Raw genomic sequence first — 24,402 nt, 5'->3', positions numbered from 1 at the left:
TCAACCCAAAAACATTTCATGCAATTTTAATTCCAAGTTTACTTTGATGTCCACCAAACCAGGCATCAAATGGATTGGAAACTACACCCCTTACTTCCCCACAAATATCTAACTGCGTCCCCAACTTAAAACATAAATTATTTTCCCCCTCATAATTTTTTTATAAATTATATTAACTGTTACACAATCTATCAACCCCCATCTCCCTCTCAAGATTACGTTTCTACACCCGGCTCACCAATTTGAATTGATGTTCTTGATAAACTTGCTTCAAGCTCGTTTAACTCGTCCATGTCTAGCTCATCGTCATCCTCAGGAAGAGCATCTTCAGAATCGGCAGCCACAGCTGCACTTGTTGAGCTGCTTGGTCCCTCCCCAGCAGCCTTTTCCTTGGCCTGATGTTAGAACAAAATCAAATGCAAGATAAGCACATTATTCAACTTGTCCTATTAACATCATCTGCATTTTCTGTTCAAACAGGCAAACAATAAAATGCACCACAATCATACAATTTCCTCAATCAATTTTTAACATGTACATGCATAAACCTTCGTTCACAATTTGTTCCAAACCTTATTTATTGGAAAGAAGACATTGAAGGAGACATAATGGACAATAAGTGCATGTTTCATATGTAGGAATGGAATGGAATTGAATGGAATGGAATCAAGGTTGAATGGAATCAAATTTATCATTTGATTTTGTCATGCTTCTAATTCAAAATTTTCATTCCATACCTTTCCTACTCACGTTCCATCTGCAAACCAAATATGGGATAGGTCACAGTCCCTAATTGCAACTTGCAGTAGATGCTTAACTCAATTGGATTATTGCCTCTCTGCTTGTGCCTAGGACAAAAATTTCCCCATTGGAACAATGGGAATCACATCCAGCATTTTGAGTGGGACTAAAAGAAAATATACAGCCCCGCAGGGTCAGAGATCTAAAATTCCATTCAGGTCCTTGGTTCCAATCAAATTGCAAGCAAAGCTAAAATGCTTGTCACAAATCATAAAATCCAGACCATTCAAATAAAAAAATTTCTATTTAACTGGAAAATTGCATTTGTCTTTACAGTGACAGCATAGATACGCAGCGATGTATAAAAACTTTGCAAAAGATCTTTACCACATAAAATACTTAAAATGGTATTTAATTATTGATGGATCTCAAAATCTTGAGTCGCAATAAGGGCAGAAAATTCTTCCAGTTCACAAAACAAAGGATTTTACTCTCAAGACCTAATAAACCTACCCACTCCACCCTTCAATCAAGGTATAGTAAAACTACTACATCAAAAGCCCCCAACCGAAAAAAGAAGTGATGATTTTTATAACATGCATTAGAAACACTATGTAGGGGGGGAGAGGGAGGAAGAATAAAGAAGCAGCTTGCCACAGGGTTCGGTGAATGCTAATTGGAATTTTTTTTTATGAGAAATTATGTTAAAAGACGTCAAGGGGTACCAAGCCAAATCTAAAGAAAAACCAATTACATGAATAACAAGGAAATCAGAGTTTTTTTTTCTTGAAAACAAACTCCGTTCAAGTATTAGTAGATTCTGGTATAAAGTTTCAAGAGCTCCAAATGTATAAGTATGGACAAAGTTATCCTAAGTTTCTGAACAGAAGTCTCCTTCCCTAAAAAACGCTCTGGTTCCTTTCCCCCAAAATGCACCAATAAACAAAGAGGCAAGATTTCACACATTCCCAGAACAGACATCACATCTTGCTATTCTCCAAAAGTTGAGCATAGTCAACACTCCCCCAAACCACTGCCAGACCAAGCTCCAAAATTCCCTTGCCTTGCTGCAGAGTGCGATAACTGGTGGTTTGTAATTTCCCCTGCCCCCTTGCACATCTAACACCAATTCACAAAAACCACCCCTTTAACTCCCAAGATTATCACCAGTAAGAATGGCTTCCCTGGCTAATTTCCCAGACCCAATAACAATATAATACAACAAGCAACTTTCTTTGGAGCTCAAATTTTCCAGTCTTTCAAGGGAAATAACCATCTCCCTTGCAGATCAGCTTGAAATAGGGTTTCACTGAGAATTTTCTCCATTTTCTCCCAACTACCTGATAGAAACTTCCCTGGTAACACTAAGCAAAATTAATACTGATTCCATTAAGGACCTCAATAAGTTCTCCACTTCATCTACTTCCCAAAAACTTGCTCATATAATGCCATTATTTCCCATGGAGGATATGTTCCCTACCATTGCATCTTTATCCTAGCCAAGCTAAACAGATAATGAAGGTGCCGTCTAAGACTAATCCCCAGACCACACATGTATCAATTGTATTGAATCCCTCTTTGTGAGGGTTCTTCTCATTATAGCAACGTTTCAGCTAGTTACATGGCAGCTAATTACATGGCAGTTACAGTTATAATAGAAGAATCATGCCATAAATAGATAGGCTAATTATAAGCTAATTATGGCTTGATATAATCTGACTGACAACATGGGCCAATGCCTTTCCTTCGAAATCACACTCAAGAACCCGGACCAATTTGTTCATAACAATTTTTTCAAGGAGCCTCATCCTGCTCCTCAAATCTCCACTGCCGCTTGGAAAGAAAGACCTGTTGAAAGGTTGCAGCAGTCTCAACTGTCCTCCAGTTCACAAGATGGATCTCTCTCTCTCTCTCTCTCTCTCTCTCTCTCTCTTCATCGGTGCAGCTCCAGGAAAAATCCCTTTGGATTTTCTCGTTCTCATAGGCTAGACAATAGACTCTTGTTTCTTATTCTTTTTTTATGAGGATCAACAAAACACCTTTTGGCAGGTAAAGCTTCTTTCAAGCCAGCCTCCTGTAATATTTTTCCATCAAACTACCCCAAACAGATTAACCTTAAGGAAGCAGCAACAGCACACTACAAATAAAGAGCTGGGAGCTTGCCTACACTGCAGCCAAGGCTGACAGCCAACTGGTCCAAGTCTTAGACCTCTCCAACTGAGGAGATCTCTCTCTTTCTGACATTTGACTATTAAGCCTCGACAAAGCCTCAAGCTGCAAATAGATATCCAAGGTAGCGTAGTTGCTCCTATTCAAATCAGTTCCATGAAAACACCATAGTGTCAAAGTAGGCGAGAGATCTCAAGCCTAGGGGAACAGAGCACACTTAAAATAGAAAAATCGCCACAGGAGATGCAAAATCTTCCACCTACTGCGAAATCCCAATCCACAGGCATAATAGGAAGTCCCAATTCACATGGTCATAGCCTCCACATCATTTTAAAAATATGCCTGCTCAACACTTCTGAATCTAGAATCAACACGTGCATTAGCAAATAAAACAACATCCACAGTTGATTAGCAAATAAGCCAAAAAAAAAAAAATTCAAAATCTAATGTCCCAGAATAAAAGCATTTTCAGCTTCAGAAACAACCTTCCTCAACCCTGATATAAGTTTTTTGACCCTTGATGAGAGCTTAGACCAAGAGTTTCTACACGGTACCCACCTATCCACAGCCCCTCCTTCATTTGACAAGAATGCAATAAATATAGCATTAAGATTTTCTTAAAACTGGCCTGCCAAAAAAACTGCTGAATGGCTTTCATATTTGAAGAAAGCCAATGACTTACCATCCGGACCAGGAGCTTTGTCTCCAATGACGAGTTCAAGGCCTGCAACTACTTTTCCCTCAGCAAAGGGTCCGTGCAACCATCTCTACTAACTGATCAAAATGAAGTCCATCAAGAGAAGGCCTCCTCCCAGCAACTCTCTTCATGCAAAATCCTAAAGTTGTCCTCATTAATACTATCCCATAGGAAACATCCGTTTCCTTGCTAAAGCTGCCCTGATTGATAAAAACCTTGCTGATTTAGAGACCTCTTATGAGAATTTGCAACCTCGTGGAAGAACTTTCTGGCGTTGTCACCTGGTAAAAGCAAAAGAGCCTTTTGAGGGGGGAAACAATGGCCATGGCTTAGCCAGCGTTTATTCGAGAGAGAAATTTTAGACGTTGTTCTCGTGGCTAATAAGGTGGTACAGGTTATGGGCTTACCTTTAAGCTGGAATTTGAGGAAGCTTTTGTTATAATAAATTGGCTTTTTTGGATAAGGTGATGTTTAGGAAAGCTTAGGGGAGGAAGGAAGCATATCAGTTGTTCCTTGAGCTCGACCAATTTGTCAGTTATTGTTAATGGTCAGACTAGAGAGTGGTTTAGGGCCTCGTAGTGGCTTATGCAATGGAATATGCTGTCTCCATTGTTGACCTGGTGGCGGATGTCTTAAGCAGAATGCTCTTGCAGGCACAGAGTTTGGAAGTGATTGAAGGTTTATCTATTGGGAGGGAGGAAATGGAGATGTCACATATCCACGGACCAAGAAACTAGGTTGTTTCTTGAGGACCATGTTATCACATATCTAGTGCCCAAGAAACTAGGTTGTTTCTTGAGGACAATGTTGCCAAATTCTATAACGTTATTATTTTGCTAAATTTTTTGGAAAGATTTCGGGGTTGAAAATTGACTTGTCCAAGAGTGGGGTTGCTGGTACCAACTAGGGTCGTTCCTGAGATTAGCTTCTTTCTCATCTTAGCCTCACTATTGGGGACAATTCTAATTTTTTGGCTTTTCAAGGCCCCATGGTCAAGAGCCAGTAGGAGGTTGGAGGGGTGGACGAGGGTGAATTTATCTTTTGGGGCTATTACATTCATTGGTGCCTCTCTCTATTCACTTCTAATCCCCTTTTAGAATCCCTATGAACATAGCCAAGGCTCTTGAGAGGGTGTCATTATCTCTTGGTGTTGTGTTAGACACGTTGGTACTTCCCTCTCCACCACTCCTTTTGTTGTATAAAACTCAAATTTGCACAGCGAAAATCAAACAAATCAATGAAATAACAAATACAGAACACAACCACAACAAACAAATGATAGCATGAACAACACAAGGAATTACGTGGTTCGGCAATGCCTACATCCACGGGAACAATCGGCAAAAATATATTACTATCTTGTGTCAAAGACACTTCCAATGTTACAGATACTTCACAATAGACATATTTATAAACACCATGGAGGTTTCCCCTCCAAACACCTAATCAACTTAACGTTCACAATCAAAATTCAAAATCAGCACCGCTGCCCAAAACAAAACCGTTGACGGTTTGCGATACCGAGAGCAAACCATCTCAGAAAAATTCAAACAGCCGTCGACGGTTCCTTCGACAGATAAAAGCTGAGAGCAAACATTCTGAAATCCAGCTAAATCGTCGACGGTTTCCCCCAGTATGATGATTTTACCATGTTTTTCTCCTTGCGTATGTCATCCCCTCAAAGATATGAGCCACAAAACACAACACCTTTCCTATTCACTAATACCTTTTTAGAGCCCTCATGAATGTAGCCAAGGCTCTTGAGAAGCTGATGGGTGACTTTGAGGAGAATAAGAGACTCCCATTAGAAAATCTTGGAAAGGGATGGGGAAACCTCTCTCTTATTAGTAAATGAAGGTTGCCCTTGAGGCTTAATTCCCTACGGCACAAGGTAATAGAAAGTAAATATGGGGTTCATCGAAATGGGTAGGAAATTAGATCAAGTGACATTGTTTATCATGCAAGCCCCTAAAAGCTCGTTTCCACATTGCATGCATGTTCTTTCCTCGATCCATTTCAAAGGGGTAAAGTCAATATGAATCGAATTTATGAGGATATTTAGGTGGGTGAGAACTCCTTGGAGTTGATAGTGCCTCCTATGTTCAATTTCCACTCTCCAAAAATGCACCTATCAGGCTCTTTCCTTTCTTCTGAGAAGCTCCCTTAAGATTTTCATTTTTAAATGGACCTCAATGAAAAAGAGGTTGATGAGCTTACTACCTTGCTTACTATGGATTGTTTTGCTCCTTTTAAAATGGATGATGAGAGGGTTTGAGAAGGTGATTCTTCAAGTCTCTTTTCTTTAAATCTTTCATCCCTTAGAGCCTCATCGTTTGGAAGACATCAAAGGTTCCTTTTAAGATTTGGACCTTCATCAAAACTATGAATCTCAATAGATTAATATTACTGCATAATATGTTGCAATCAACAAGATATTACTATTCTTTCAGTCAGTATATGTGTTTGATGTGCCATAAGTCCAACGAAACAAAAGCTCACCTTTTCCTTCATTTTCAAGTGGCAACCAACCTCTAGAAAGCTCTATTTTCTTTTTTCAATGAAGATTGGATGGCACCTCAGAATGTGGAAGATTTCTTAATTGTGAAAATTGAGGCTTTTGCACAAGTAGGAAAGGAAGTGTTTTATGGCATAGTACAACATTCATCGTCTTAAGGACCCTTTGGTTAGAAAGGACTACCAGAACCTTCAAGGATCTCACAATCCCTCTAACTTTGTTATGGGATAGAGTTTTGTGTTTGGTAACTTTCTAGGGCCATTCATTAAGACTTTTTTGGAGGGTTTGTCGCTAACCGACGTTCAAAGGGATTGGAGAGGAGCTCTTTTTCGAAATTATTTTGGTCATCACTATTATTGTACCTCGCTCGTGCTTCAATAAAATTTTGTATACCCAAAAAAAAAAGAGCCCTAGAAATTTGCCTCTCAAAATTTTCTTTAGTTGACAATTTACCCACAATCCTTTAAAGCTATCATTTCAGTCCTTCTCTTCCACGTATATGCATCCTTCTCTTTAAATAAGGTCCAGCTCCTTAATCGCATTTAATATCAGGGCCATCTTCACATCAATCCTACCAAAGACTTTTTGTTAGAAGAGAATATTATATTTATTAATTAGGTGGTATAAGTGGGGGTTATTTTTGTACTTCACATCCTATTGTCATTAGTATATAAAGAGGGCAGACCTAGATCTGTACATAAGTTCCAAGGTACTACAGACTGGGTCTTCTCCTTCAAACATCATCTTCTCTTCTCTTCTCCCTCTGACCCTAAGTTCCATATTTTCTCAGCAAACCTAATTCTAAGTTGCAGCACTTCTTGTCCTTTCTTCTTTTCTCTCCATCAGCCACTCTTAAAGGTTTCTTCTCTGGTTTGAGAGTTGTTTTGAGGTTTTGTCTCCTTCTCTTCTCAGCCATGACAACTTCTGTGGGTGTTTTGTGGTTCGTGGTAGTTTGCTGATGTAAAAGACTTGCACTCACACACTAGCTTGCAGACTGCTATCGCTGTTCTGATGCCTCCTTTGATTGGTTGCCAAGTGATGATATTGTTATGACGCTGTGAGTATATGTGATCTTGACGTTGTGAGTATATGTGATCTCCTGGTCAAGCCTGCTTACACTTCTAGCTGCTGCCAGGTTGTTTAGTGAGGGTCTACACTGCTGCTTAAGAGTCTACAGTTCTTACTTGTGCTTTACTCTGTTCTGCATGGTTAAATCCAATTCTGGCAGGATTAGACAGAGATGATTTATGTTTTGTGATTCCACCTAAGATACTGTAACTTCAGTTATGTGGTCGTGGATGCCTCTTTCATGAAGTTCTGTGTTGACCCTACGGGTCATACCCTGTTTTGATTATGACAAATACTCAGGTATTTAATGTTTGCCGAGTTTGTATACAGGTTCATCTTAGCAAGATTGTATGACGCCATATGTTACCGTGAAGCAAAAGAAGACCCAGAAGATTCATTTGTTGTACTTTTATATTAAATTCGGGTCTGTAATAGTAAAGTATGAATGGTCTATAATAATTGATGTGCATTATGCATGTAGGAACTGATAAACTCATGACCATAGAGTGACCTTAGGGATCACCCTTCGGTCGACCGACGCCAGGTTTTTAGGCGTACTCTCAAAGACCTTAGAATGACCTTAGGTCCTTGCACTTACACGTAAAATAGTCCCCAATATCACATATATTATCAGGGGAATAAATTGAAGTAAAACAAGACTTAAGAGGGTAAAATTGGGAGGATTCGGGCGACCGAACCCCTGGTGTTCAAAACACCTCGAGCGACCGAACCCTTGACAAGTCAGAAGGTTGACTTGTCTTCGGGGGACCAAACCAATTTGACCATAGTGTCCTCAAGCGACCGAACCGCTATTCTGACTTTTCCTACCAACTCGGCAGCCCGAACTTCACGTTCAAATTTGCCTCGAGCTAATGAACTCAGGACCAGGCGACCGAACCGCGGTCTTTTAAAATCGCCTTCGATTCAGCAAACCGAACCCTTTTTCAGGCACCCGAACGTTCAAAAATGACTTTTCTATTGTGTCTGTTCAGGCAACCGAACTTCAAGTCAGGCACCCGAAACTCTCGGGTTGCACAATTTTTCACCGAGGTTAAGAGGAGTTAAATGGGGTTAATTTTCTTAAACAGAATTAAAACAATTTAATAATTCCCCTAGTGTCTCCCGACGGTCATGATTTGTGTCTTGCCTATATATATGAGTTCATTTGAACAAATTAGGGATTTTTAGCATAAAGGATTAAACCAAAACTCTCTCAAATTTCCAAATCCTATTTTGCTCATACTACTCCCATACACTCAAATACACCTATTCCTTTGATCATCCAAACTTTGTGAAAGTGTTCTGAGTGTTTATATTCCACTCCAATTTGCTTAAAACTCTCATTATGTTATTTGTTGATTGATTTTGATAATGAAAGTTAAGCATAAGTTTTCCCAGTGATTTAATCTAATAAATCTTGTGTGGGGAAAACTTAGTGGCTTGTGGGTCTTTGCATTGATATTGCAAGATACCTAAGCCCATATTTTTGTGTGCAAAAATATTTTTACAAGTTTGATTTCAAACAACTCTTGTGCTTGCTACATTAAGAAAATATTTTTGAGTTTGTTTGAATATTATTGCTAGCATCTTTGAAACCCTAATCTAACATTGAGATTTAGTATATCTTGTTTCAAAGAATAGCTTGTTTGAACACTCTTGTGCATATTTGAGATTATACATTACACTAAGCGTTGTTTGCACATATACACCATTGAGCTTATAGTTCCTACATTATTGGTGTGCATTGATTATATTGTGCGTATTTTAGTACATATCTACTTGTGTAGAAGCATATTTCCATGTACGCAAAGTTTTATATTTATTGTATTCTAGGCATGGGCCTGAAGAGGGAGACTAGCCCTGTTGAATAATCCCGAATTGGCTTAGACCCGATTAGGAAAGCTAGGTGTACCGTCCTGGTAAGGTGCGGTTGTAGGTTGAGGTCAACCCCGTGAATTGACCTAATTGTAACCGGTGCCGCTCCACCCATTAAGTGAGCATTAGTGGAATCCTTGTACTGGTGAGCCAAGGCATGGAAATAGGCAGTATCGGCCAAACCCCGATAACATATCGTGTGTGCATTGTTTATATTTTTGCAATTTATATTTCTACACATGTATGTTATAGTGTGAATGTTGCGCATGATTTAATTTCCACTTCTTACATTTATCTACACATTTGGGTTTATGTGTATATAGACAGACCCTAGGTTGAGTGTTACTGTTGCCAGCTTAATTGAACCTAGGAAGAATATTTTAATACCCAATTCACACCCCCTCTCGGGAATACACCAAGGCTAGCATTCTGGACCTTTGAAGTTATGATGTGCTGCTTTGTGCTAGTGTGTGCTGCCACATTTTGCATTGTTTCTGTGTTGTATATTCCCCGTATTAGTGTTTGCTGATCGAGGCATGTTGGGGGTGCCTCTGATGGTCTATGCACGGACAACTTTTGCCATTCAAAAACAAAGAATAAGAACCCCCTTAATAAAATAAGAGTGCAAAAGATTTAACAAAATAAAAATAAAAACTACTAACAAAATAACACAACCTGCCAATCTTACTATATATCTGAGGAGCACAACCCTTAAAGCAGTCAGCTGCAAAAGACCAAAGGGAAGTAAAATAATGATTCATGTCCTAAAGCAAATAATGCATCACCCTCTTGACCGTAAAAATATGGCCATAATGTTCCAACCAAATACCCCACGCAAGGGCACAAAACCCACCTCCATGTGGCTGAGTCATCTCTATCCTTACAAAACTTGTAAAAAAAAAAAAAAAAAAGCTCCTCCATTTTGGGGACAAAATCCAATCTTCTTCTAACGAATAAAAAAAAATCTATCCCACACCCTCCAAGAGAGAAAAAAATGAGAGGCAGACTGGGAAGTGTAAAATATAAACAACACATCCAAAGAAAAAAATTTCAAAGAGCAACGAATTGTTGGTGTTGACTATATTAAGAATGACCAATCAAACAAAAGCTTTGACCTTAGAGCGAGCTTTAGCCTTCCATATAGTATCATGCATTTATGCTGCAGAATAGAAATGTCAACACAATTCAAATGCTCAAAACACAAAATCCCTAAAGAATCTAACAACTTGGACCAACAATCACACATTCCCCCCCAGCGAAAAAGGACAGGGAGAACAACAGCCAACACATTTCTAACAACAAAGAAGAGAGCTCCTCCAACTCTCAGTCATGAAGAGACCTATGAAAATGAAAATCCCAAGAGGAAAAAATTTCACCCATTAGAGATCAAAAAAGAAGAAATGACAGCATTATGCAACATTTAAGGAAGAATGTAGGAATCAATCCCCCACAGCCCTACGCGAGACCCAACTAACCAAGTGACCCCTCATCTCCCCAAACACATAACTAGCTGTTGACATGCCTCGCCACTCCACAACAGGGTTCATCTGCAGCATGGTTCCAAAACTCCGAACACAGTCTTCTATATCTAGTGTTCACTAACATTGGCTTCCGGTTGTCACAAAATTCTTTTCCTCTCTTCTACTCCTTTTGTATTATATGTCCCTAAACTTCCTTGTGTTATCACTTAGTCAATTAACAAAATCCCATAATTGATCCACGACATTCTCCCCTTCTTATTATGTTACTCAAAATCTCAAATGAAAGAGGAGTTGGCAAAGGGCTTGAGAAGATGACCTCGACTATGTCAACAGTTGTCGTGGTAAATCGACTTCTTATCATAAAGCTTCTTTAATTTCTACCAAACCAACTTGCAAAGGTAGTGAGCGCCTTAAGGGGGGAGCCTTAAGGGGGGAGGCAGGAACGGAGCAACTATGCGACTCATTGAGTATATGGCGGCGCAATAACTGTTTTTGCAAGCTGTTCCGCGCCCGAGTTCTGGGTAAAGGGTATGTTAGGAGCTAGAGCAATTGATGCTCATATGGATCTCAACTTGAAGTTGTCTATGGATGTTGGACTAGACTTTGAAGAAAAACAGCAATGCAAGGGCGGCAAGTTGATCTACTTGATTATCAATAGAACTAACATATCATTTGCTATGGGCATTGGTGAATAAATTTACGAAAAATCCAAAACAATCTAGGATGATGTTTGTACTCCCCTAGCAAAGTTGATGTATAAATGTAATAGAAACTGTTAGATCATGGGATACTTTGATGCCTATTGGGTTGGCTATGTTGAAAGATTGAAGTTCTACTTAATACTATACATTTTTGGATGGTAATCTTGCCCAACCTAGTGAAAAAAAAACTACTATAACAAAAATCTGATGTTGAAGAAAAAATATCAAGCTATGGCTCATACTAAGTGAGCTTGTGTGGTTGAAGTCTGGTATCAAAGATGGTATTCTTGATAATAAAGCCCATAAATATGTCGTAAACTTAGAACTACATGAGAGGACAAAGCACATTGGGTCGACTGTCATTTTAAGAAGGATTTTGTGTTGACAAGGGTTGAGGAGCATTTGTAAAATTCTGTCGATGAATGTTTTAAAACTATTTTAATTTAAAACGGCTCTAATTATAGAAACAAGCTGGGGTTGAGCTGGGGTTGAGAGATGCAATAAATGTCTCGCTTAAGTGGGAGTGTTAAAAGATAACATGCAAGTTTAGTAATTAGATGGTGCGAGTGGGGGCCATATTATTAAATACATAAGAGGGCAGACCTGGAGCTGTACATAAGCTCCGTGGGGGTACTTTTGCCATTCCTGCCCCTATTATTAATACATAAAGTGGGCAGACCTAGAACAGGACATCAGCTCTGGGGGACTGCCAACTGGTTCTTATCCCTCTTTCCCTCTCTAACCCTAAGTACCATGTTTTCCTCCTTGAAACTTCAACTTATTTCATATTTGCAACATTTTTTGGATTAATAAAGGGAATTTATTGAGGATGCCAACCCGAATAACAACAAATCAACCACCATGACGAGTGTTGCAAGGATCAAAGATTACGTTAAAGTCATAAACAACATTTCCATCGTGCCAGCTAGTAACTTCCTTTAACCATTGCTCTTTGCTGTCTGAAGCATTGAGGTTGAGTTACTGAACACTCTCTTGTTTCTCTTTTTCCTAGACAAACCAGAAGATTGCAAGGGGAATGAGAGACCAAGCATTTTTCTTCTCTTTTGTTGCCCGAATCCCTCTTCAATCCCTAAGCTCCCCGCCCTTCCCCCTAAAAAAAATAAAAAAGATTTGGTGGTGACCCACCGTTGTTCAATCAAGTTCAGGGCCAAATTCCACAGGTTCCTTGTCCAAGGGTAATGAAGGAGGATATGCTTAACTGATTCAGCATCGGCCATCCAAAGAGGGCATCTATTGGCGATTGCATAGTAGTCAGAGGCGCGAGGCGAGCCGAGGCACAAAGGGTCTTTGAAGCCGAGGCGCGAGGCGCGAGGCGAAGGCGCGCGCCTCACGAAGGTGAGGCGCACAATTATTAAAATGGTGTAAAATATCTATTTGGGGTAATTTATATATGAACATATGAATATCTAGTCATATTAGAATTTAAAATGTCAAAACATTCAATAAAAAAATTGGAAATTTAATAAAATTGCCAAGACAAAGCCCAAAAGCCTCAACAATTCAACATAGTTCAACATCAAAAGAAAAGAGTACAATAAAAGATTTCAAAATATAAAATCTAAAAATCCTCCTCAATCATCATTCATCACTCATCATCAACTAGGTCGGTGAAGATATCATCATCTTCCTCTTCATCATTAGAACTGTTTTCTCCAACATCTTTTTCCTCTTCCGTCTCCTCTACACTATCAACTTGGATTTCATCCTCATCTACAAGTTCCAACATTGTGATCCGACCCCTAGCAGTGGTTGCACTACTAGATGAAGCCCTTCCTCTTCCTTTAGACGATGATGGCATATTTGTACTTATTCTTGATCTAGTGTGATGCGGGGGGTTATTTAGTCCAGCGGCTCTAGCAACAGAATCCCAAGTCAAATTATCATCTTCAAACACAAGTTCATCATCCTCATCAAAATCACCATCCATCCTACCAATCAACCACTCATTACTATCATCAATGTCCTTCAGGAGGATGGGATCAATGGTGTCACGTTTGTCGTATCGACGCCTCAAAGTTCGATTATATTTCACAAATACCAAATCATTCAAGCGTTGCTGAGATAGCCTATTTCTCCTTTTGCTATGAAGCTGCAAAAAGTTTAAAGTAATATGGTTAATAATGATTCTAAAAAGCAGTAGATTGGTAATTCTTGTTCTTTAATAATTAATCCATGATATACTAATGACTTACATGTTGGAATATGCTCCAATTTCTTTCGCAGCCGGTAGCACTACACGTGAGGCTAAGAATTTTCACAGCAAACTTTTGCAAGTTTGGAGTTGTTGATCCATATGCCATCCACCATTGCGCTGTTATAAAATAAATTTTAAATGAATACCTACTAGGTAAATAGCAAAAATAATTTTCAAAAATGAAGAGGTAGTACAAATGCCACTTTACCTGGTGCTTTTGTCTTCCTTTGTCTCACTGCCAAACTAATTCCAAAGACGCCACTAGCGGCATTGTATTTTTCCAACTCATTTGAAACTTTATCTTGCATTTCAATAGTTGGCACTAACCTTCCAACACATTTGTACAAACCCGTCATAATTTCTTCATCTTGCAAAATGTTGGGGTTTGAATAAAAAAATTCTGGATTCAAGTAATGTGCAGCTGCATGCAACGGTTGATGGAGTTGGCATCCCCACCTCGTATCAATAATTTCAAATGCCTCCTTGAATTTATCCTCTCTCTCACCAAAAGCCTTAGCTATGGCTTCCTTAGCCCTATCCATTGCTTCATAAATATATCCCATTGCAGGCTTCTTTTCCCCATCAACCAAACGGAGTACACGAACAAGTGGACCTGTTAACTTAAGAGCATAGACGATGGTACTCCAAAAAGTAGGCATCAAAACAATAGTAGCTGCTCTTTTGCCAGCCGCCTCCTTTGCCCATTTAGTAGTATTCCAATCTTCAGAAGTAAACATCTTCCTCAAGTTATTCTTTTGAAGATGGATTGAACGAAGAGTGATGAAGGCAGTTGCAAATCTTGTAACTGCAGGTCTTAGTAACTCCTTTCCTCCAGTGAATTGTCTCATCAAGTTGACAACGCCAACACGATTATAGACATAGCCATTCAAAAAAATTGCCCTTTTCAAAGTTGCATGAATTGAAGGCATCTTCCCAATATCCTCCAAAATTAAATCAATGCAATGAGCAGCACACGGTGTCCAATATAAATGTGGCCTCTTTGCTTCCAACAATCTCCCTGTTGAAAAATCAAGGAATGAAGCCATTAAAATATTAAAATAAACAATATATACACTATAGAAAGTAGTTCTAAGAATAAGTTCTTACCTGCTGCAACATAGTTTGACGCATTGTCAGTTACCACTTGAATCACATTTGATTCTCCAATTTCTTCGACCATCTCATCAAGTAATCTATACATTCTATCTGCATTCTAGACAATATTAGAAGCATCAATAGACTTGATGAATACTGATCCCCTTGGAGAGTTCACTAAAAAGTTGATTATGTCCTTATTAGCAACTGAATCTCTCCAACCATCAGACATAATTGAGCAGCCATATTTTGTCCATTCCTCCTTATGGACCTTCAACAACTCTTTCATTCGACTGACTTCCTCCTTTAGGTAAGGAACTCTCACTTCATGATAGCTAAGTGGCTTTATTCCAGGACCATATTGTCCAATCGATTCAAGTGCCACTGCAAAGCTGCTCAAACGTACAGCATTAAATGGTATCCCAGCATCATACATCCACCTAGCAAAATCTCCCATTGCCTTTTTTCTAAGTTCTTTTTTGCACGCTTCATTTATTGATGTTTGCTTCATCTTCCCTTCTTTCCTAGCTTGAATCGCTTTCTTTGGATCGGGAGTAAAAAACAAGTCTATAGGCCCCTTCTGTTTTGGTTTCTTCAAGTTGGATTGGTATGATCTTTTACTTCCATCACTAGTAACACTCTCTTGCCACGAATGTCAATTTCTTGAACTTCATCTTCTTCATCTTCACCGTAATGATCTATATCATCAAAGTCGAGCAATAACTCATTTTCCTCCTTTTCCATATCTTTCTTCAACATATACTCTTTAATCTCCTCACGTACATGAGTAGGGCACTTAGAGCATTCTTTCACATTTCGAAATCCTCCGACAATGTGTTGTTTTGCTCGAAATATTCCTCCCCTTGTGACTTTAGCACAAAAATTGCAAGTCAAATTATTTCTATTTTTTTTATCCTCCAAATGTGCATAATTCCATGCGGGATCTTTCTTTGACGAGGCCTCACATCCAGAACTAGAATCCATTTAAGATTTTAGACTTGGTATCCCGTATCCTAACTGAAAAAACAATGCATCATATATTTATAATTTAAGACTTACATAATGCATTTCCAAACAAATTAAAAAACAGTACCTAAATTTCAATAAAAAGAATAAATATTATGTATTAGTTATAATTTATAAACTTACATTAATTAAACTAAATATTATAAATTAAAAAACAGTAGCTAAATTTCTGTAAAAAAAATAAATATTATGTATTAGTTATAATTTGTAAGCTTACATTAATTAAACTTAATATTATAAATTAAAAAACAGTAGCTAAATTTCTGTAAAAAATATACATATTATGTATTAGTTATAAATTGTAAGCTTACATTAATTGAACTTAATATTATAAATTAAAAAACAGTAGCTAAATTTCTTTGAAAAAAATAAATATTATGTTATTAGTTATAATTTATAAGCTTACATTAGTTAAACTAAATATTATAAATTAAAAAACAGTAAGCTTACATATAAAGAAGAAGAAGAAGAAAAAAAAAAGCAGGCAGCAGTCAGCAGTCAGCAGCACGCAGCAAGCATGCAGCAGGAAGAAGAAGAAGAAGAAGAAGAGAAGCAGCAGCAGAAGAAGAAGAAGAGAAGAGAAGCAGCAGGCAGCGGGACGCAAGCAGCAGCAGCAGCAGAAGAAGAAGAAGAAGAAGACTTACAAAGGTTCGAAGTGTTGAAGGCGACGTGACGAACTCACGTCGTGCTCGAAGGCAGTCAGACGAACTCACGACTGCTTCGAAGGCAGGCAGACGAACTCGCGAGGGCTCCGGCTGGTTCGAAACGAAGTTGCGCAGGTCGTGCTTCTTCAAAATGTCGAAGATGAACTCACGATCCTGGTCGAAGCTCGAAGACGAAGTCGCGAAGGCTTCCGGCTGGTTCAAAGGCTCGCAAACGAACTCACGAAGGGCTTCGAAGGGTCGAAAGGGGCTAGGGCTCTGTTCGTTTGAGTCGAATAAGGGATACGAGTCTGGCTTGGGCTATTTGTCTCCTTCAAGTGGCTTAAAAATACACAAGGCGCGCCTCACTGCGCCTCGCGCTTCACTGCGCCTCGTCTCGCCTGGGGTCGCCTCTTGCAGGTCGCCTCGCCCCACCTGGTATGAGGCGGCGGACTCATCGCCTCACTGCGCCTTGCGCCTAGGAGGCGCGCTTTTAACTACTATGGGCAACTGTGGCCCCCTTCTTTGCAACAACTTTGTTATTACATTTCTTTAAATCAGCATTTGAAGTTACAGCTTGGAGGATCCACTGTTTTGTAACTTCACCATCTTTGAATGAGCTCCCCTAACTCATTTTCATTCAGCCCCATACTTTCAAAGCGGAAGGAGCGCTTGCCTCTGAACCTACCTCCACAGTTGAACATAAGAGGAGTGTACTCAGACATGAGTCTTAGCAAGCACACCAGCAAAAGTCCAGAATGCACTCTTCACAATCAACCTAAACAACAAATCTACCAATTCAGGACGTCTAAGCTGAAAGCCTGAATCTCATCATGTGACCAAGTGAAATTTCTCAGGGCTATTGCCATTTTAATGCTCCTTCGTGAAAATGAAAAGTGTTAAATCCACACCAATATACCAACAATGACTCCACTTAATAACAAAAAGGTTACAATTATTTCTTTAAGCTGTTTATCTTCAACAAACCCAAATAAACAGGAAATGACATGCTTTCCACCTTCCCTAATGTGATATCAATTCAATTTTATTTACGCTCCTGCTATCCCCCAAAATTAGAGTAACTCCACAAGGAAACACCCACATATCAAGCTCCCCTGATGTTCTCCAATTTTGTTTCTTGTTCACACAAATACCCCAACTTCCACCTCTTCAGAAAGCTCTTCACTAGTCTTATATTGTCTGGGCCATAGAGAGGTTCCTCGGCCTTGAGTTTTAGCCCCTTTGCTGCTTTCTACCACTCCATCCAGTCACCTATTCCTTTGTAATTCACTGACCAAGCAAATCTCCTACCATCCCTCTTCTGCTTTGTGAGCTTCTTTCCAGTTCTTCTCAATATTCATCAGTGATGCCATTGCCTCCTCCTCAAAGCTCACAACCGATACACCCAAGAATTTTCCAAAGCCCTTGTTTAGCTAATTTACTTGGGCTATCATTGTGCTTATCTTTTAAGTAGTGACATGATTATCATGTGGCTTTAATAAATGGAAGGATGAGATTAAAACTTTGAAAGAGACCAAGAGCTAGGATTCTAGTGCTCTACAGCTTCTAAGAGATCCTCCTATGTTGGCTCTTATATCTGTTTTCTCATAATTAAATTTCTGGACATGAGCTCTGCATTGGGGTTATAAACCCTAGAAACTCATTGCCCTAGTTCCTTCTTCAATCTATTTTTATTCTTTAGCTCCATCTATCCTATCATTGTTGGAATTTTGTGTTCAATTACCAGATAGCAAATTTACCACCCAGTACTACATCAAGCCCAACATTGCATCGCATAGTGCCACCTTTAACTGCAGAAGAATGCAGTCAATTTTGTTCTTCTTTTCCTTTCCAATTGTCCAACTTTATTGTTGCATCACATGCATTTTACATCTATAGCATGACAATACACATAATATGAAAATACATAAGAGTAATTTAGAAAGAGTTTACCGACCAATTGGGAGATGTATTAATCTTTTCTCTTAAGTATAATAGAAATATTGGGCAATACATCTACACTGCACACAAAACTTCCTACCAACTTTCCGATTAAGAGTTGAGCTTACATAAAGTGCATAGCCAATGAAATACCACTCATAAGGCAGGCGTTATACTGAAGAGATAGCCAAACAGGGAAGAAAGAGAAATAAGGTTTTAATTTAGAATGGTAAATGGTTGATCATAAAATTATTTCAAGTAATATTTTATTCTTTTGAAGCACATTTACATTTTCTGAAGTGAGGTTTAGCTCCATCTAACAAATAAAGAATGATCTTACAAAACTATTCATAAAAGGCACAAGGATAAGAGTGGAAAGGATGTGAAAAAACAAAAACAAAAAAAAACTAAAAAACTAAAAAACAGAAAACAAGAACAAGAACAAGCTAAAGCAAAATACAGGAGATGTATAGGAGTTCATTACCACAGGATCACGCAAATAGAGATTGAAGCTCCAAAACCCCAATCAAGCATCCAATACTCCAAAAGAAATATATAAAGCCTTTATCTAGACTTGAGAAGATAGTAACTATTACTCCTAATTCATAAATCTAACTAATCTCAAACATCAAATACAGTCAAAGTAAAAGAGAAACCAAACACTACTAGTTTTCTTGTTCTAATAGCAATGAACAATATTATACTAAAGGAAAACAAATGGTAACTAGCCACAATAATGTTACAGTAAGTTCCCAATTCTTAGTTTCTTACTCCTATGGATTTTCTTTTTAAAAAAAAAAAAAAACCTCTAAATTGCAAAACCCTAATAAACTTAAAGTACCTAATACATAAAAATATATATTAGATACCCATTCCTAGACATTGAATTTAAAATCTTAGGGGCCATTTGGTGTCACTATCAAAAACTAGAGAAACGAAAACCAAAAATAGAAACCAAAAACTAGAAACTAGCAACCTATTTGGTTAACATTTAAAAAATTAATACAAATTAAAAACTTAGTAAAAAATGCTCATTTTCATCTTTAAATCAAATAATATTATAAAATATGATTCAAATAATAAAATTACAAATAATACACATTTAAGAAATACTACAATAAAAATAAAATTTATTATAATTATTTTACTTGATTGTTCTATTTTCAAAATTTACTAAACAATAAAAATTTTATTGGACATGACAATTGAAAAATAGTAAAAGTATTTTGTAATCAACTTTTTTATTACTTTTTGAAATTTATGTATATTTTTATTTTAAATATATTTAAATTCATATGATCATTTAATTTTGATTTTAATTTAAAGTGTATAAAATGAATAATTTAATCCAAAAAAACTATTTCTAGTCATTAAAATTTCTGACAACAGGTTGTCAAAACAACAAAAAACCATAAAATCTGATTTTTAGCTTTTTGACAAACAGCTAAAAATCAGCAACAAAAACAAAAAACTGACAACATAAACAAATGCATTTTTATCATCTATTTCTTCACTGTGGACAAACAGAAACAGAAACAAAAAACCGAAAACAGCAATGATACCAAACAGGCCCTTAGTTTTAGTCTTCCCAACTCTTAAGTGGGTATGTCTTTGTCTAATCAATCAAGAGGTCCAGAATCTATAACTTCACGCTAACATAAAATCAACAATATAATACATCATGGTCTAAGGAATCATGATCTCCCACAACCAATAGGAATTCGCATATTTTTTAAGGGAGCAGATTACCTTCTGTTCAGCACCCTCAGCCTCTTCTTCCCTCTGGTATTTTTCGTATGCCTCCACATCATCAACAAACAAGCTAGAATCCGAAAGAAACAATTCGCGTCCACTGAAAAACAAATGGAAACCAAATCAGTGGTTTGTTTATTGAAACATACATATACATATATATATATATATATGCATATGACATGCTTGAGAAATATACCTCATGCGATCATTCTTAGCCCTCTCAGCTCGCTGTGCAGCCAATCCAGCTTCTCTTTCTTCCATCTTTTTATTCTTCCATTGAAAGAACAACTCAGCCGTCATTGGCGTTGAGGTTGTTGTTTTTGCACGCTGGTATAATTATTAAGTGCACAACAATAAGAAATTATGGAGTGCAAAGAAAATAATAAATAATTTGGGAAAAACAAGATCTATTTTCAGCTTTAAAGAATAACTGCAGCAATAATTAACTTAATAAATGACAACCTGATTTTCAATCTCTTCCTCAATAGGCATCTTTTCACTTTCTTCCTCCAGAAGCGCCTTCATCTGAGATTTCAAAACATATCCTGGAGGAAGAGCATGTCTGTAGTGACAATCTTTGCCTCCGTTTGGGCAATCCCAGAACCATCCATACTGTTTCTTTTCCACTGCTTCCAAAAAGTATTTGCAGACCTGCCCATGGGTCCATAAAGAATCAGTTAGTACAGGCAATCTATTCCACTGCTTCAAAAAAGTAACTGCAGACCTGCCCATAAGTCCAATAGGTATCAGTCAATACAGGTAATCTATCCCATTGAAGCTTGACACCACACGTCATCTCCCACTCCCCCCCACCCCTCTTAAAAAAAAACCGAAAAAAAAAATGAAAAAAGCAAACAAAAGAAAAAAAAAATGTAACCCCACATATTAAGAAGCAACAGAACAAAATCGCATTTGATATGAAGTCAAAATATGTAACTGAAAAAAAAGGGTCAGCTGCAAATTATGCTTGAAATCATGCAACATATGGGCAATGGAATTAAAGTGACTCTTGACCATGGAAACACTCCAGACACCAATACAAAATCAAAAAATTACAGATCAAGAATAGATGATCTGGGAATAAATTTTATTAACCTGAATCCAATATTTTTTTAATTAAATTTTACTTCAAAGTAGACTGCACGACTCATCCACAGAGAAAACTTGACCTTCAACATGTGCCTTTGGGGCTATGAGGCCCCTACTGTGCAGTGGGCACATGCATTGCTTTTAAACTAGATTCTGAATTAGAGGTGTTCAGTCACAATCAACGCACAGTAATCCAAAATCAATTTCTTCCAATTCTCCCTTCAACTTTCCCAGATTCACCAAGTCATCCAAATTTTTTTGTCAGCGAGCTGTATGCAAAAACTAAAATAAAAGATAAAAAATAAAGCACAGTTCCCGAAATATCCATGTTCTGGGAAAAAAAAGAGAATAGTTAATTCGGAAAGGGGGGAGGGAGAGAGGAATTTGAAACTCCCAATCAAACATGACTTCAGTACATGGGTTACAACTCACTACATTAACACATGCTCAAAATTCAAAAATTCCAGTCAAGCCAACAAAGGGACCGACCCCATAGGTAATTGAATCTGACTCTTCGAAATATTCACCAAAACCACCAACCAAAAAACAGGTGTCGTTCTAACAAATGAGATAGTAATTCATGTTTTTAAGCAGCAAAAGCTCCAATACAACGACAAACAGATGCATCAGTGCACTCCTTTACAAATTCTCTCCATACCAACGACAGAATCTTTAAACTAAGTTAATAAACTACTTCATATACAAACAAGCATTGAAAAATATAAACCAACGTTGCACTTGTTTTGTACAACACCAATTAATGAAATAAATTATCCATGACATGTCAAGGATGTTATTGCAACAACTATAGGAACTCCAAATAATCGTAGGAGCAAAAAGAAAAAAAGAGATAAAATATCTTGGAATATTGTCATGCGCACATGAATCCAAGAATAAATACTATCATATAGCTTGAGAATCATTGTTGGGCTCAATTCTAACACCTGAAGCCTTTGAGACAACTGGTTATCAAAACTTTGGTTCCATCAGGTCATAGGTTCAATTCTCATTTTTTTGTTCCTTCCTTCATTATGATTGATGAGATGCACCTTGTTCTATCTGCATTGCACCGCCATTCAAGTCTAATTTGTTTCAATTCTCAACATGTGCAATGGGCATCAATTGAGCAGAGGGTTCGATGGCTTGATATTGGTAATATATCACTAAACAAGGGCAGAACACACACATCCACACCTACTCACCCCAAAATAAATGTATCTATGTCAAATACTACATTGTAAAACGAAAGACTTAAAACATGGAAATAACTTTGGCTATACCCCCTGAAAATAAGCACTAAATTTCAATATATTTTGTTTTCTCACAAATACGAAAGAGGGTTTTTAAAATAAAATAAATAAACATGAGAGAGAGAAACACGGAGAGAGATCATTCGCCAAATTGATCACATAACCACATTTCATAACTTAAGCAAAAGAAGATAACATACAATCTCGGTGGGTTTATTCTGGTTATACTCTTTCTTCTTCGACTCCACCACCTTCTCCAATGTTGCTTGGTCCCAGTCCTCCATGGTTTCTTCAAGGAAAACAATTTTTGGCAAAGAGAAGAATACAATTTTAGAACAAAGTAGCAGCATAAATAATTTCAAACCATTAAACTGCAGAAACAAAAAAAAAAAATTAGTATCACCTTCGTCACGCTTGTCACTATAAAGATCTATCTTTTCGCCCTTCCTCTGGACGTTCAAATCATGCGAGAACTTGCATTTAAACCCCTTGGCACATTGCCCCACCTTGTAAAATTCACATAAGATTGACTTGGGATCAACACCTAATCAAAATCCCAAATCCTATTATAAATATACTAAACCACTGACAATTATGTCAACAAGGATAGAAGCAGGAAAAAAAAATATGCTCCATTTGCTTGCTGAGACAGTACAACAGATAATTAAAAATATATATATCCGCAAACATCTACATCTTGAACGTTTTCTATTTAAAGCCCTAAGAGAGTAAGAGGTTAACGTCCAACTGAGCCTAAAGCAATCATTCACCACAGAAAGATTGAGATCTTCAATTTTAAGGCTCCATTTTCTATCATAAGTTTTTACATCAATTTTTTTTCCAGATGGAAGAAGAAAATTCAGGAGTAAAAAAGTGACTCCCCATTGCATTCCAGGTTAATTTTCCATTGAAAGGACAATAACCTATAAATATATATAAAATAAAAGGACTGAACCCAAATTATTGATCACTGTTCTATTATTTTTAGGAACATTAAAAATAAATGGAATATGCGGGCATAACCATAGATTCACGTACCCACTGGTACTTTGGGCTGACTAACTGCTATCTTGAACAAATCACTCAGCTCCTTCTCTCTCGCCTTCTCTTCCTCCTTCTTCTTCTGCTCAACAGCGACAATAACAGTGATAAACCCAAAATAGAAAATGTATACGGCACATGATTCAAATTCGGAAGCAAAAGATCGAACCTTAGCGGCGGCTTTGGAAGAGTCAGGCTTGGGCTGGACCGATTGCTGAAGGCTCTGCACGTATTTCTGAACATTTTTGCTCTTGTTCTTGTTTTTGAGCCCGAACGTCTTATCCTCGACGATCTTCTGCTTCTTCGCTAAGTCGGTCTTCGATTGCTGCTTCGGAGGCATCTTTGCGAAGCAGAATCCTCAATACCTCGCCCTCGATGACAGCGTTTTACCTCGCCCTCGATGACAGCGTTTTCTGTCAAGAACCTATGGATGCGACCAAACAATGAGGGGATTGTGCGATCGAAGCTTCTTGCAGGTGGGGCGAGATTTGTTTGAAGTGTACTAATGGTTAGGGTTTTGGGGAATGCCTGAACTCTATCCGCCTCACTTTCGGAGAGTTGGCAGGGACGAGAGCTCTCTCCGTCTGAAATACCGGATTCGTCCTCGTGTTATTTCTGTTTTGTTTCCGTACGATTAAGGAAGGGTGGGGCCCCCGACCTATCGAAGTCTCCAGAGTTAACGTGGGTGAGATGGGAAATTCGGATGATATGTCGGGGTATTTTTGGTTATATCTCTGTTTGGAAATGTTGAAGCCATAGTGACGTCGTTTTGGCTTCAAATTTTAATTGGGCGCCCCATTAAGGTAGGTAGTGTTTGCCTGTAGGGCTTGGCTTCCCTAATCAAAAATCAGAATGGCCAATTCCCAAATTAGAAAAAAATGGATTTTTTTTTATTTTACTTTTTGCATGTCCTTTCAATATAAAATAAGATTGGAAGTGATGTCTGGATTTAGGGATTATTTTGAATATTTTTAAGAAAATAGTATTGAATTTAATAAATGTTAAACTAGATTAAAAGTTATAAGAGGTATTTAATTATATTTAAAATAAGTGATATTTAGATACTTACTTTTATTATAAGATATTATTTAATTATTTTTAA

At 37.8% G+C, this 24,402-nt stretch overlaps 2 protein-coding genes across 2 annotated transcripts; both read right to left on the bottom strand.

The window, feature by feature from the left end:
• LOC131167086 (zinc finger CCCH domain-containing protein 11) lies at positions 1–23,950 on the bottom strand. The gene is made up of 8 exons (XM_058125878.1): positions 23,470–23,950; positions 23,298–23,382; positions 22,663–22,803; positions 22,460–22,548; positions 20,383–20,571; positions 20,117–20,247; positions 19,915–20,017; positions 1–395 (listed from the first exon to the last, which is right to left on the bottom strand). Exons 1-8 carry the CDS (start codon positions 23,638–23,640, stop codon positions 216–218), a joined length of 1,089 nt encoding a protein of 362 aa, XP_057981861.1. The 5' UTR covers positions 23,641–23,950; the 3' UTR covers positions 1–215.
• LOC131167085 (uncharacterized) lies at positions 12,714–18,680 on the bottom strand. Its single transcript, XM_058125877.1, has 4 exons — positions 14,570–18,680; positions 13,671–14,480; positions 13,461–13,579; positions 12,714–13,357 (listed from the first exon to the last, which is right to left on the bottom strand). The coding sequence occupies exons 1-4, from the start codon at positions 14,661–14,663 to the stop codon at positions 12,854–12,856; spliced, it is 1,527 nt and encodes a 508-aa protein (XP_057981860.1). The 5' UTR covers positions 14,664–18,680; the 3' UTR covers positions 12,714–12,853.
• Positions 23,951–24,402: the final 452 nt, after the last annotated feature.

The sequence above is a fragment of the Malania oleifera genome, chromosome 10 (assembly GCF_029873635.1).
Source record: "Malania oleifera isolate guangnan ecotype guangnan chromosome 10, ASM2987363v1, whole genome shotgun sequence".
NCBI classification, from domain to species: domain Eukaryota; kingdom Viridiplantae; phylum Streptophyta; class Magnoliopsida; order Santalales; family Ximeniaceae; genus Malania; species Malania oleifera.
This window is presented reverse-complemented; position numbering and strand designations above follow the sequence as displayed.